The sequence below is a fragment of the Gallinula chloropus genome (genome assembly GCF_964237585.1).
Source record: "Gallinula chloropus genome assembly, chromosome: 31".
NCBI classification, from domain to species: Eukaryota; Metazoa; Chordata; class Aves; order Gruiformes; family Rallidae; genus Gallinula; species Gallinula chloropus.
Window position 1 is genome coordinate 676070 of NC_140116.1, and position 13091 is coordinate 689160.

Consider the following 13091-nt stretch of genomic DNA (forward strand, 5'->3'; position numbering starts at 1 on the left):
CGGCCGCGGCCAGCCCCTCCCGGGGGTGTGGGGGGGGCGGTCCCGGGGCGGGGGGCGGTGCCGGGCTACGGCGGGTCCCGGGGCGGCGCCGCGGGGGAGCCCCGGGGCCGGTGGTACCCGCGGGGATGGCGGCAGCGCGGAGGGGCCGCTGAGATGCCGCCGATGCGGGGCCTCCTGGCGCCGCAAAACGCCTTCCTGGACACCATCGCCCGCCGCTTCGACGGGACGCGTGAGTGGACCCGCACCGGGACCGGGACCCGCACCGGCACCGCGGCGCTGCCCCCCGTCCCATCCCGCTCCGGCACCGGCACCGACGGGGCGGCGGCGATGGGACCCCGGTGGGGCGGGCGGTGCTCGGCGCTGCGCATCCCCCGCGGGACGGGACCGGCGACGGGACCTGGGACGGGACGGGACGGGGCGGGGCGGGACGGGGCGGGCGGTGGTCGGGGCCGCGCACGGGATCCCCTCGGAGAGCGCCCGGTCGGGCCCCGGGGGGATGCTCGGAGGGGGGGTCCCGGCTCCGTCCTGGCTCCCACCGCCCCCTCCCGCCGCCCCCTCCCGGGGCTATAAATACCCGCCCCGCCCCCGCCGCACCGGGGCTGGGCCGGGCCGGGACCGGCAGCTGCGGCGGGGTTCAGGTTGGGGGAGGGGGGGGGAGGGTTGGAGACCCCCGAGATCCCCCCGGTCCTTGGGAAAGCGGCCCCCTCCCCCCCCAATCCTGGCGTCTCCCGGGGAGAGCAGGTGGGAGGCGGCCCCCCCACGCTGTTCCTATGCAAATGTATGCAGATGAGGCAGAGTGGGCTCCGCCGGTGCCAACCGGGGCGGTTCAGCCCAACGCTGCTGCGCGGAGGGAGGGTAAAAATAACCCAGCGGGCACAGATGGCATCAGGCACCCCCGCACCCCCCCCACCCCGCACCCCCTACCCCGGAACCCCCCCAGATCCCCTACCCTGCACCCCCTACCCTGCACCCCCCTACCCCAGGGCCCTCCCCAGATCCCCTATCCCACACCCCCCTACCCCAGGACCACCCTACCCCAGGACCACCCTACCCCGGGACCCCCCCAGATCCCCCACACCGTACCCCCCTACCCTGCACCCTGTATCCCAGGACCCCCCCCATATCCCCTACCCCTCACCCCCCTACCCCAGGACCCCCTTACCCTGGGACTCCCCCAGATCTCCCACCCTGTATACCCCTACTCTGCACCCCGTATCCCAGGACCCCCCCCCAGATCCCCTACCCCTCACCCCCCTACCCCAGGACCCCCCTACCCCAAGACCCCCCCAGATCCCCAGCACATCCACAGGGACTGACCCAGACACCCCCACCCCGCAGTACCCCCTTTTCCCCCCCCAGATACCCCCCAAACCCGATGGGCTCCTTCCCGCCAGCCTCACAGGCTCCCCCCGTGTCCGTCTGTCCCCCCCTCCGCGTGTCCCTTGCAGACAGTAACTTCGTGCTGGGCAATGCCCAGGTGCCCAGCGCCTTCCCGGTCGTTTACTGTTCCGACGGCTTCTGCGACCTGACGGGCTTCTCGCGGGCCGAGGTGATGCAGCGTTGCTGCGCCTGCTCCTTCCTCTACGGCCCCGACACCAGCGAACTGCTGCGCCAGCAGCTGCGGCGTGCGCTGGACGAGCACCAGGCCTTCAAGGGAGAGCTCATCCTCTACCGCAAGAGCGGTGGGTGATGGACGGGACAACCGGGGCCCTTGGGCATCCTTCAGCAGCCTCCTTTACCCCCCTGCAGCCCCCCGGGGAGGTGCTGCTGCCGCATCGTCCCTGTGGGCCCTGGCAGGTGTCCCCTTCTGGTGTCTGCTGGACGTGGTGCCCATCAAGAACGAGAAGGACGAGGTGGCCCTGTTCCTCGTGTCCCACAAGGACATCACCAGCACCAAGAGCCGCTCGGGTGCTGACAGCGCCAAGGACACGGGTGAGGGGATGGGGTGGGAAGGAGGGGACAGGCTGGAGCCCCCACCGTGGCCACCAGCGTCCCTGTCCCCTCCTTCTGCCTGGGCAGGCGGGCGCCGGCGGTTCGGCCGTGCCAGAGGGAAGGGGTTCAACGCCAGCCGGCGCCGGAGCCGGGCGGTGCTCTACCACCTCTCAGGGCACCTGCAGAAGCAGAGGAAGGGCAGGCACAAGCTCAGGAAGGTGACCAGGGACATGTTGTGGGGGCTGGGGACACCGTGGGGTTGGGGGACACAGGGTGGGCTGGCTGGGAAGAGGCAGACGTGGTGACAGAGGGGCTGGGGACCAGGGGCAGCACACCCCCCACCAGTGACAGTGTGCCTGGGGCCAGGGGATGGGGCAGCTAGGCTGACACCCGCCCCCACCCCTCCATCAGGGGGTCTTTGGGGACAAGCCCTCGCTGCCTGAGTACAAGGTGGCCGCCATCCGCAAGCCCCCCCTCATCCTGCTGCACTACGGGGCCTTCAAGGGGGGCTGGGACGGGCTCATCCTGCTCGCCACCCTCTACGTGGCCGTCACCGTCCCCTACAGCGTCTGCGTGGGCGCCGGCGCTGCAGAGGGGCTGCCGGCTGCTCGCAGCCCCCCCAGCGCCTGCGACCTGTGTGTGGAAATCCTCTTCATGATGGGTAAACCCCCCCCACCCCCACCCCCCCAAGCCCCCTGCCCTGTGCTGGCCTGGGGCTGGCAGAGGCTGGGGGAGCTCGGGGCGCTGATGGCTGCCCCCCCCCCGCCCCCCCCATCACCCCAACCCCCCAGACATCGTCCTCAACTTCCGCACCACCTTCGTCAGCAAGTCGGGGCAGGTGGTGCTGGACCCCGGCGCCGTCGCCCGTCACTACCTGGGGGGCTGGTTCCCGCTCGACCTCGTGGCCGCGCTGCCCTTCGACCTGCTGGCCGCCTGCCAGGTCAACGTGGTGAGTGTGGGGACCCCCACGGGCTGCTGGGACCCCCCATGGGCTGATGGGACCCCCCCATGGGCTGATGGGACCCCCTCCCCCAGAGATGCAGGGACCCCCCCCGCTCAAGATACAAGGAGCCCACTGGGGGTTTTGGGGGTCATGGGGACCTCACTGAGACCCTGATGGGGCTGGGGGGGGCCCAAAAGGCTGCGGGGACCCTGATGGGGCTGTAGGACATCCCCACCCCCCCCCACCCCCCCACCCCCAATGTGCCTGTGGTGACACTGAGAGGGGGTCTAGGGATGCTGAGGGGGCTGTGGCGATACTGGGGGGGGCTTGTGAGACCGCGATGGGGCTGTGAGGACCCCGGTGGGCTGCAGGACGCCCTCCAGACTGCTGCAGGAACCCCGAAGGACCCCAGAGGGGCTGGTGGTGGGTGGTTGGAGCCCTCGGGGTGCCCCAGCCTCTCCTGCACCCCCCTCTCTCCCCAGTACGCGGGCGCCCACCTGCTGAAGACCGTGCGGCTGCTGCGGCTGCTGCGGCTGCTGCCCAACCTGGACCGGTACTCCCAGTACAGCGCCGTGGTGCTGGCCCTGCTCATGGTGGTCTTCGCCCTCCTGGCCCACTGGGTCGCCTGTGGCTGGTTCTTCCTGGGGCAGCGGGAGGTGGAGGGCAGCCCGGACGCCCTGCCCGAGATCGGTACTGCCACCCCCCACCCACCCCCCAGAACCCCCCGGGGCTCCTGTCCTGTGTCCCTGGTGCTGTGGGTCCCATCCTGTCCCATCCGCCCCCACCCCCCAGAGCAGGGGTCTGTCTCCGAGCAGCTGGGGGGAGGGGGTTTCCCTGCTGCCCTCCCCATGGTCCCCCCCACCCCACCGTGTCCTCTGTGCACCCTGAAGCTGGGGTGCCCCCCCCCCCATGTAGTGTCCCCCTCACCCTGTGCCCCTCCGTAGACCAGTAACCCCCCGCCCCCCCCCCCCCCAAAAGACCTGCCCATGGTGCCCTGTGCACCCTGCAGCTGGGGTGCCCCCGGCTGGTGTCCCCCTCACCCTGTGCCCCCCACTCCAGACATGCTGCAGCCCGTGCACCCCACAGCCCCCGCCTGACCCCTTCTCACGTGGGGCTGCCCCCCCCTCTCTCTCTGTGTCCCCCCCCACCCCAGGCTGGCTGCAGGAGCTGGCGCGGCGGCTGGAGACCCCCTACTACCTGTCGAGGAGCAACTGCAGCTCGGGGGGGGTCGGGAACACCACGGGGCCGGGGCTGAACTGCAGCGGGAGCGGGGGGCTGCGGGGGGGCCCCTCGCTGCGCAGCGCCTACATCACCTCCCTCTACTTCGCGCTGAGCAGCCTGACCAGCGTCGGCTTCGGCAACGTCTCGGCCAACACGGACAGCGAGAAGCTCTTCTCCATCTGCACCATGCTGGCCGGGGGTGAGGGGCTGCCGGGGGCGAGGGGCTGCCGGGGGGGAGGGCTGGCCGGGGCTGAGGGGCTGCCGGGGGTGAGGGGCTGCGGGGGGCGAGGGGCTGGCCGGGGGTGAGGGGCTGCCGGGGGTGAGGGGCTGCGGGGGGTGAGGGGCTGCGGGGGGTGAGGGGCTGCCGGGGGTGAGGGGCTGGCCGGGGGTGAGAGGCTGCCGGGGGGGAGGGGCTGCGGGGGGTGAGGGGCTGCGGGGGGTGAGGGGCTGCCGGGGGTGAGGGGCTGCCGGGGGTGAGGGGCTGCCGGGGGTGAGGGGTTGCGGGGGGTGAGGGGCTGCGGGGGGTGAGGGGCTGCCGGGGGTGAGGGGCTGGCCGGGGGTGAGAGGCTGCCGGGGGGGAGGGGCTGCGGGGGGGGAGGGGCTGGCCGGGGGTGAGGGGCTGCCGGGGGGGAGGGGCTGCGGGGGGGGAGGGGCTGCCGGGGGTGAGGGGCTGCCGGGGGTGAGGGGCTGCCGGGGGGCTGGGGGGGGGTCCGGGCAGTGGGGTGACCCCGTCCCCGCTGCCGGGCCGGGGGCTGGGGGGGCTGGGGGGGGTCGGGCAGTGGGGTGACCGTGTCCCCGCTGCCGGGGGAGGGGGTCCAAGGGGCTGGGGGGGGGGGTCGGGCAGTGGGGTGACCCTGTCCCCGCTGCCGGGGGAGGGGGTCCAAGGGGCTGGGGGGGCTGGGGGGGGTCCGGCAGCGGGGTGACCCTGTCCCCTTGCCGGGCCGGGGGCTGGGGGGGCTCAGGGGGGTCCGGGCAGCGGGGTGACCCCGTCCCCGCTGCCGGGCCGGGGGCTGGGGGGGCTGGGGGGGGGTCCGGGCAGCGGGGTGACCCTGTCCCCGCTGCCGGGCCGGGGGCTGGGGGGGCTGGGGGGGGGTCCGGGCAGCGGGGTGACCCCGTCCCCGCTGCCGGGCCGGGGGCTCAGGGGGGTCCGGGCGGCGGGGTGACCCCGTCCCCGCTGCCGGGCCGGGGGCTCAGGGGGTCCGGGCGGCGGGGTGACCCCGTCCCCGCTGCCCCAGCGCTGATGCACGCCGTGGTGTTCGGCAACGTGTCGGCGGTGATCCAGCGGCTCTACGCGCGCCGCTTCCTCTACCACAGCCGCAGCCGCGACCTGCGCGACTACATCCGCATCCACCGCATCCCGCGGCCCCTCAAGCGCCGCATCCTCGAGTATTTCCAGAGCACCTGGGCGGCCAACAACGGCATCGACACGGCCGAGGTCAGGCTGACCCCCCCCCACCCCACCCCGACCCCTCCCGACCCCTCCCGACCCCCGCCATGGGGTGTGGAACCCACCCCCCCCCCCCCGCAGTGTGGAGGGAGGGGTGGGAGCCCCGGCCCCCTAATTGGATGGGGGGGGCTGGGGAGGGGGGGTCTGGCCCCGCGACAGGGATGGAGAGGGGTTGGGGGTGTGGGGATGGCCCCCAGACCCATTAGCAGGGATGGAGAGGGGTTGGGGGGTGTGGGGATGGCCCCCAGACCCGTTAACAGGGGTGGAGAGGGGTTGGGGGTGTGGGGATGGCCCCCAGACCCATTAACAGGGGTGGAGAGGGGTTGGGGGGTGTGGGGATGGCCCCCAGACCCATTAACAGGGTGGAGAGGGGTTGGGAAGAGGGTCCCTGGCGCTGTAACAGGGATGAAGGGGTCTTGGGGGTGTCCCCTGGCCACCCAGGAGGGATGGAGGGGTCGTGGGGGTACCTGGGCCTGTCGTAGGGATGGAGAGAGGTTGTGGGGGGCAGCCCCCAGACCCATAGCAGGGATGGAGGGGGCCTTTGGGAGAGGGGGGGCTGTCCCCAACACCAGGAGGGAGAGAGATTGTGTGTGGGGGGGGTCCCTGGCCCCATAGCAGGGACTGGGGGGGATGGGGGGGCCATAACAGGGATGAAGGGGGCTCAGGGGGACCAGCCCCTGGCCCCGTAACAGGGATGGAGGGCACTGGGGTTGGGGGTTGGGGGGGGGGGGCAGCCCCCCAGCAGGGATGGGCAGGGGGATTTTGGGGTACTGAGCCCAGGATGGAGCTGGGGGGGGGGGGTGGGTTGTACCCCCCCCCCCCCAGCTGAGCGCCGGTGCAGCTGCTGCAGACCCTCCCCGAGGAGCTCCGGGCCGACATCGCGCTGCACCTGCACAAGGAGCTGCTGCAGCTGCCGCTGTTCGGGGGCGCCAGCCGGGGCTGCCTGCGCGCGCTGTCGCTGGGGGTGCGCCCCACCTTCTGCACCCCCGGGGAGCTGCTGATCCGCCGCGGCGACGCGCTGCAGGCGCTGCACCTGCTGCGCTCGGGCTCCATGGAGGTGCTGCGGGACGGCACCGTGCTCGCCATCCTCGGTGCGCCACGCGGGGCGGCGGGGGGGCTGAGGCCGGGCGGGTTGTGACACCCATGGACCAACTCTGGGGGTGCTGAGGCCTGGCAGGTTGTGACACCCATGGCCTGACTCTGGGGGTGCTGAGGCCTGGCAGGTCGTGACACCCATGGTCTGACTCTGGGGGGGGGCTGAGGCCGGGCGGGTTGTGACACCCATGGCCTGAGGCCGGGCAGGTTGTGACACCCATGGCCTGACACTGGGGGTGCTGAGGCCTGGCAGGTTGTGACACCCATGGCCTGACTCTGGGGGGGGGGCTGAGGCCGGGCGGGTTGTGACACCCATGGACCAACTCTGGGGGTGCTGAGGCCTGGCAGGTTGTGACACCCATGGCCTGAGGTCAGGCGGGTTGTGACACCCATGGCCTGACTCTGGGGGGTGCTGAGGCCTGGCAGGTTGTGACACCCATGGTCTGACTCCAGGGGGGTTCTGATGCTGGGCAGGTTGTGACACCCATGGACCAAATCTGGGGGTGCTGAGGCCTGGCAGGTTGTGACACCCATGGCCTGACTCTGGGGGTGCTGAGGCTGGGCGGGTCGTGACACCCATGGCCTGAGGCTGGGGGTGCTGAGGCCGGGCAGGTTGTGACACCCACGGCCTGACTCCGTGTCCCCTGTGCAGGGAAGGGGGACCTGATCGGCTGTGCCCTGGGGGGGCCGCGGCGGGCGCGGGCGGACGTGCGGGGGCTGACGTACTGCGCGCTGCAGAGCCTGGGGCTGCCGGCGCTCGCCCGCGGCCTGGCCCTGGACCCCGACTTCGGCCGCAGCTTCTGCCGGCAGCTGCCCCACGAGCTGAGCTACGACCTGGGGGGGGACCCCGAGGTGAGGTCAGGGCGCCGGGGGAGGGGGGGGGGGGGGGCAGGGGTGACGTCATGAGGCTGGGGAGTGACGTCATCGAGCCAGGGATCACTGGGGGATGACATCATCGCTTCCTCGTGACATCACTGCCTGGGCTTGATTACGTCACAGCTGAGGGGGGATGGTACCCACTTGGGGGGGGGGTCGGGGGGTGACGTCACAGGGCTGGGGAGTGACGTCATGGAGCCAGGGGTTCTGGGGCCAAGACAGGTGGGGGCTTGGGGCTGATGACGTCATAGCTTCCCCGTGACATCACGGCCCTCGCTCGATGACGTAAGTCACAGCTGAGGGGGGATGGGACCTGCTGAGGGGGGGGCGTGGGGGGTGAGGGGGGGCTGGGGGGTGACAGCCTGGGGCCAAGATGACATCACGGGCCCTGGGTGACGTCACAGGGGGCAGAGTGGGGGTGACGTCACAGGGGGCAGAGGGAGGGATCCCACTCTCCCCCCCACCACAGGCAGAGGTGTCCGAACCAGGGGGGGACCCCCCACCAGCGGAGGGGGTCGAGCCGCAGCCCCCCACCCCCCAGCCGTCCCCCCCCGAGGAGCCGCAGCCCCGGCCCCCCCGCAGCGGAGACCCCCGGGGCCCCCCCGAGCCCCCCCCAGCGCTGCAGCTGCGGCCCTGGAGCAGCCCCCCCGACCTGAGCCCCAGGTGAGGGGCTGGGGGGGGGGTGTTGAGTCTGGGGGGGGGGGTCTGCAGCCGCCCTGACCCCCCCTCTCCGCAGGGTGGTGGATGGAACGGAGGGCGAGGGCTGCGCCAGCGACCAGCCCCTCTTCACCTTCAGCCCCGCGCTGGGGGCAGGTAAGGGGGTGGGGGGGGGATAAAAGGAGGGGTGGGGGTCCCGGGGGGGTCCCGCACCCCCCCCCAGGAGCCCCTCGCCCCTCCCCACAGCCGCGGACGGGGGGCTGCTGGCCATCCCCCCCGGCCCCCCCGAGCCGAGCGGCGCCGACACCATCGAGAAGCTGCGGCAGGCGGTAAGGGGGGGGGGTTGGGGGGGGGTTGGGGGTCGCGGGGGGGGTCAGGGGTGCTGATCCTGCCCCCCCCAGGTCTCGGAGCTGTCGGGACAGGTGCTGCAGCTGCGGGAGGGGCTGCGGGGGCTGCGGGACGCGGTGCAGCTCCTGCTGCTGCCGCCCCCCCCCCAGCCCGGCCCCCCCCTGGGGCCGCTGCGGGTGGACACGGGGGGGCCGCGCCGCAGCCCCCCCGACTGCCAGCCCTGGGGCTGGGGGGCTCCCCCCACCCCCGCGGGGTCCTGGCTGCACCCCGAGCCCTGCTGGGGCTCCCCGAGGGGGGGGCAGCAGGGGGGAAGCCCCCCCAGGTGGGCACCCGGTGTCCCGGCGCTGCAGCTGGAGCCCCCCCCAGCGGAGCCCCCCCAGCACTGGGATGCGCCCAGCCTGGAGCTGGTGCTGATGGGGGGGTCCCAGAGCCCCCCCCAGCCCCAAGAGGGGGGGACAGGCCTGTAACAGGCCCCCCCAGCCCCCAAGGAGGAGCCTCCTCCCCCCCTTTTTCAATAAAAGTGATTTTAAGAACACGCTGCAGGAATTGGGGGGGGTCTTGTGCCCCCCCCCCGCTGCCCCCAGCCCCTGGGGAGGGTGGGGGGGGGGTGGGGGGCAACACTCTTTATTGGGAGGTGAAACAGCCAGAGCTGGGGGGTGGGGAGGGGGCTCAGCACCCCTGCAGAGACAGCCAGAAGGGGGGTCAGGGTCCCCAGTGCCAAACTGGGGGCTGTGGGGTCCCACCACCCCCTGCAGAGCTGGGGGGGGGCACAGGGGGAGCAGCCCCCCCCCAGCCCGGGTCACTGCTGGGCCAGCTTGGCCGCCTCAGCCTTGATGAGGGCGATGAGGTCCTGGTTGATGAGGAAGACGAAGCGCAGGCTGGCGATCTGGGGAGGGGGCACAGGGTGAGGGAGGGGGGCAGGAGCCGCCCCCAGGGACCCCCCCCACACCGGCAGGACCCCCCCCACCTCACCTCCACCACCGAGTTGTTGTTGAGCTTCCACTTGTTGCCCCCCAGCACGGGGCGCCCGTCGATGTAGATGGGGCGCCGGCCCTCGTTAGCGATGAAGAAATCCCCGTTGTTCTTCAGCTTGATGACCCCTGGAGGGGGTGGGGGGGGTTAGGGGGGGCGGGGAGGGGGTAACACAGCCCCCCCAGCACTGCAGGACCCCCCCCCACAGCCCCATCCCTACCCTGCTTGCGGGAGATCTTCCAGGCTGGGCCCTCCAGCGCCAGGTCCACGTCGATCTGGTTGTCCTTGGTGGCTCTGCCCAGGGTGATCTGGGGGTGGGGGGGGAAAGGGGGGTTCTAGGGGTTCAGGGGGGGCTCCCTGGGGAGGTGGGGGGGGCTCTGCCAGGGCGGGGACCCCAGCCCAGCCCGGCACTCACCTCCCTGGAGCGCATGAGGTACCGCACCATGCGGCCCCGCAGCACGGCCAGCGTCTGGCTGTCGAAGTCTGGGGAGCTCATTCCTGGGGGACAGGGGGGGCTGAGAGGGCTGGGGGGGGCAGGCACAGGGCCGGGGGGGGCGGGCAGACCCCTCCCCACGCTCCCAGCGCTCACCTGTGATGCTGTCAACCAGCACCTGCCACTTGTGCAGCTCCTGCTCCAGCTGCCGGATCTCCCGCTTCTGGCGCCGGTCGGCCACAGTCAGCTCTGGGGGGAGGAGAAGGGGGGCTGGGATTTGGGGAGGGGGGGATTTGGGGGGGCAGGGGGGGCTGCTTTGCCCCCAGTTCCATGTGGGTTGGGGCCTCTCCTGCTGCAGGCTGCCCTGAGGGGAGCAGCCTGGACTCACCATGCTCCAGCACCTCGTCCCGCACGTCCCTGGGGCGATGGAGAGTGAAGGTGAAGGGGTGTCCTCCCCCCACCCCAAAACGCACCCCTGCTCCCCCCAGGACCCCCCCCCAACCCCTCACTTGAGTTTGCTGTCATCCAGCATGTCCTCAGCGTCCGAGAAGTTCAGCACTTGGTCCCCCTTGGGCAGCGGCTGCACTGGAAGGAGGAGGAGGAGGAGGAGGAGAAGGGGAGGGGGTGAGCGTGGGGACGCTGGGGGGGCTGTGGGGACACTGGGGGGGCTGTGGGGACACTGGGGGGGCTGCGGGGGTCTCACCAGTCTGGTCATCCAGCAGGTAGTACTGCTTCATGAGCTGCCAGTGCAGCTGCAGGGCCTTGGCCGTGCGGGACGGGTAGAAGACGTCGGGGTGCTTGTGCAGCAGCTCCTGGAAGGTGTCCAGCGTGGGCTGGCTGCTCTGCAGGGGGGACAAGGGACACGCTGGCACCCAGGAGCTCCCCCCAACCCCCCCAGTGCGAGGCCAAGACCCCTCCCCTTGAGCTCTCCTCCCAGCTCTTACCGATCCCACCTTGGTGAGCAGCTGCTCCTCGGCCTTGCTGAACAGCACCTTGCTCTGGATGGCAGCGATGGCCTCGGGGTGCAGCTGCCTCATGGCCTGGCAGGCCAGCCTGGGGGAGGGGGGACACACACAGCGTGTGTGTGAGCCCCTGCGGGCCCCCCAGAGCCCCCCCAGGCCCCCAGACTCACTTGGAGATGATGGGGTCGTAGAGCAGCGCGTACCAGCGCTCCTGGATCTCCCGCAGGGTGAAGCGGCAGCTGAACTTCACCCCCAGGTGCACAGAGGTCAAGTCGTTGGTCTGGAAAAGCCCCCCCACACCCCCCCCTAAATGAGGGGAGAGGTCCCCAAGGGCCTGGGAGGGTCCTGGGGGGGACACCAGGCAGCCACCCCACCCCTCAAATTAGGGGATAGGACCCCAAGGGCCTGTGAGGGTCTTGGTGGGGGGAAAACTAGGCAGCCCCCCACCCCACCCCTCAAATTAGGGGATAGGGCCCCAAGGGCCTGTGTCTCTGAGGGTCCTGAGGGGGGGACAACAACAGCAGGCAGCCCCCCACACACCCCCCAAATCAGGGGATAGGTCCCCAATGGTCTGATACCTGTGAGGGTCTTGGTGGGGGGACACCAGGTGGCCACCCCCCTCCCCTCAAATTAGGGGAGAGGACTCCAAGGGCCTGTGAGGGTCTTGGGGGGCGGGGTGGAGGCACAAGGCAGCCCCCCATATACCCCCCCAAATCAGGGGACAGGTCCCCAGGGGTCTGTGTGTGTCCCGGGGCAGGGGGGGGCAGGGCAGGCAGCCCCGGGCCGGTACCTGCAGCACGGGGGGGGGGCAGGGCAGGCAGCCCCGGGCCGGTACCTGCAGCACGGGGGGGGGGGGCAGGGCAGGCAGCCCCGGGCCGGTACCTGCAGCACGGGGGGGGGGGGCAGGGCAGGCAGCCCCGGGCCGGTACCTGCAGCACGGGGGGGGGGGGGGCAGGGCAGGCAGCCCCGGGCCGGTACCTGCAGCACGGGGGGGGGGGGCAGGGCAGGCAGCCCCGGGCCGGTACCTGCAGCACGGGGGGGGGGGCAGGGCAGGCAGCCCCGGGCCGGTACCTGCAGCACAGCGTTGATGAGCAGCAGGTCGTCCGCGGGCTTCCAGCGACCCAGGTCCTTGGTCACCTGGGGGGGCTGTTTGCTCTTCTTCATCCGCTTGGCCAGGCCGGGCGCTGGCACCGGGCTGGGCGCCACGGGCACGGACACGGCCTTGGAGACCTGGGCCAGCAGAGCCGGGGGGTCAGGGGCTCCCCGAGCTGCTCAGCGCCCCCCTTCCCACACCCCCACCCCCCCCATGGCCCCTCATCACCTTCTTCTTCTCGCTGGAGGACGGCTCGCTGCCCGAGCAGCGCCCGGGCTCCACCCCCCCGGCGCCCTTGGCCCGGCTGGAGGACTTGGCCAGGCTGCTCTCTACCAGCTCATCGTCGAACTTCTTCCTCTTGATGAACCTGGGAGGGCCGGGCCGGGCTCAGGGCCGGGCCGGGCTCAGGGTCCCCCCCCGCCCCCCTCCCCCGGCCCCCGGCCTACCGCGAGGAGCTGCGGCGCTTGGGGACGGCGCCCGAGGCCTGGGCCGAGCCCCGCTTCTGCCCCGCCAGCGGCTCCTCGTCCTCGGAGCGGCTCGTCGCGCCCGACGCCATCAGTGCGGGGAGCGGCTCGTCTGCGGGACGAACAGAGCGGCGGGGGTGGGTTCCCCGGCCGCTCCCACCCCCCGGGCCGGGCCCTGGGGCTCCCCGGCCCATCCGGAGCCGGGCCGGGCTCCCTGGCCGCTCCCACCCCCACTTAGGCCGGGCCCTGGGGCTCCCCGCCGCTCCCCCCCCCGCCCGGGCCCGGGCCCGGTCCCGGGGTTCCCGGGCCGCTCCCACCCCCCCCGGGCCCGGTCCCGGGGCTCCCCGGCCGCTCCCACGCCCCCCAGGCCCGGCCCCGGGGCTCCCCGGCCCCCCGCACCCCCCGCCGGGCTTCGGGGCCGCCGCTCCCCGGAGGAAGGGAGGGAACGGCCGGGCCCCGGCGCTACGCGACCCCCCGGACACCGCCCAGGCCCGTCCCCCGCGGCCCCCGGGCAGCGGCCCCGGCGCGACCTCACCATCCCCGGCAGCGGGGGCTCCGGCCGCTCCGCCACGGCGCCGTCCCGGTGGGCGCCGCTGCCGCGTAAAGCGCCGGAAGACGCTTTGACGCCATCGCCCAGCGCGGTGAAGG

The 13091-nt window shown here is 73.0% G+C and overlaps 2 protein-coding genes across 2 annotated transcripts; one reads left to right on the forward strand and one right to left on the reverse strand.

Annotated features, from left to right (window-relative positions):
- Positions 1 to 153: 153 nt before the first annotated feature.
- Positions 154 to 8986, forward strand: KCNH3 (potassium voltage-gated channel subfamily H member 3; the record flags this gene model as incomplete). The annotated part of the gene is made up of 15 exons (XM_084277185.1): positions 154 to 229; positions 1449 to 1682; positions 1798 to 1932; positions 2020 to 2150; positions 2344 to 2593; positions 2724 to 2881; positions 3358 to 3565; positions 4029 to 4295; positions 5332 to 5531; positions 6385 to 6634; positions 7291 to 7490; positions 7984 to 8177; positions 8251 to 8327; positions 8418 to 8500; positions 8573 to 8986. The coding sequence occupies 15 exons, from the start codon at positions 154 to 156 to the stop codon at positions 8984 to 8986; spliced, it is 2877 nt and encodes a 958-aa protein (XP_084133311.1).
- Positions 8987 to 9065: 79 nt separating this feature from the next.
- On the reverse strand, positions 9066 to 13039 carry MCRS1 (microspherule protein 1). The gene is made up of 14 exons (XM_084277233.1): positions 12979 to 13039; positions 12426 to 12555; positions 12208 to 12346; positions 11958 to 12116; positions 11057 to 11166; positions 10869 to 10977; positions 10628 to 10766; positions 10434 to 10509; positions 10313 to 10341; positions 10081 to 10173; positions 9907 to 9989; positions 9712 to 9799; positions 9492 to 9619; positions 9066 to 9405 (listed from the first exon to the last, which is right to left on the reverse strand). Exons 2-14 carry the CDS (start codon positions 12533 to 12535, stop codon positions 9319 to 9321), a joined length of 1350 nt encoding a protein of 449 aa, XP_084133359.1. The 5' UTR covers positions 12536 to 12555; positions 12979 to 13039; the 3' UTR covers positions 9066 to 9318.
- Positions 13040 to 13091: the final 52 nt, after the last annotated feature.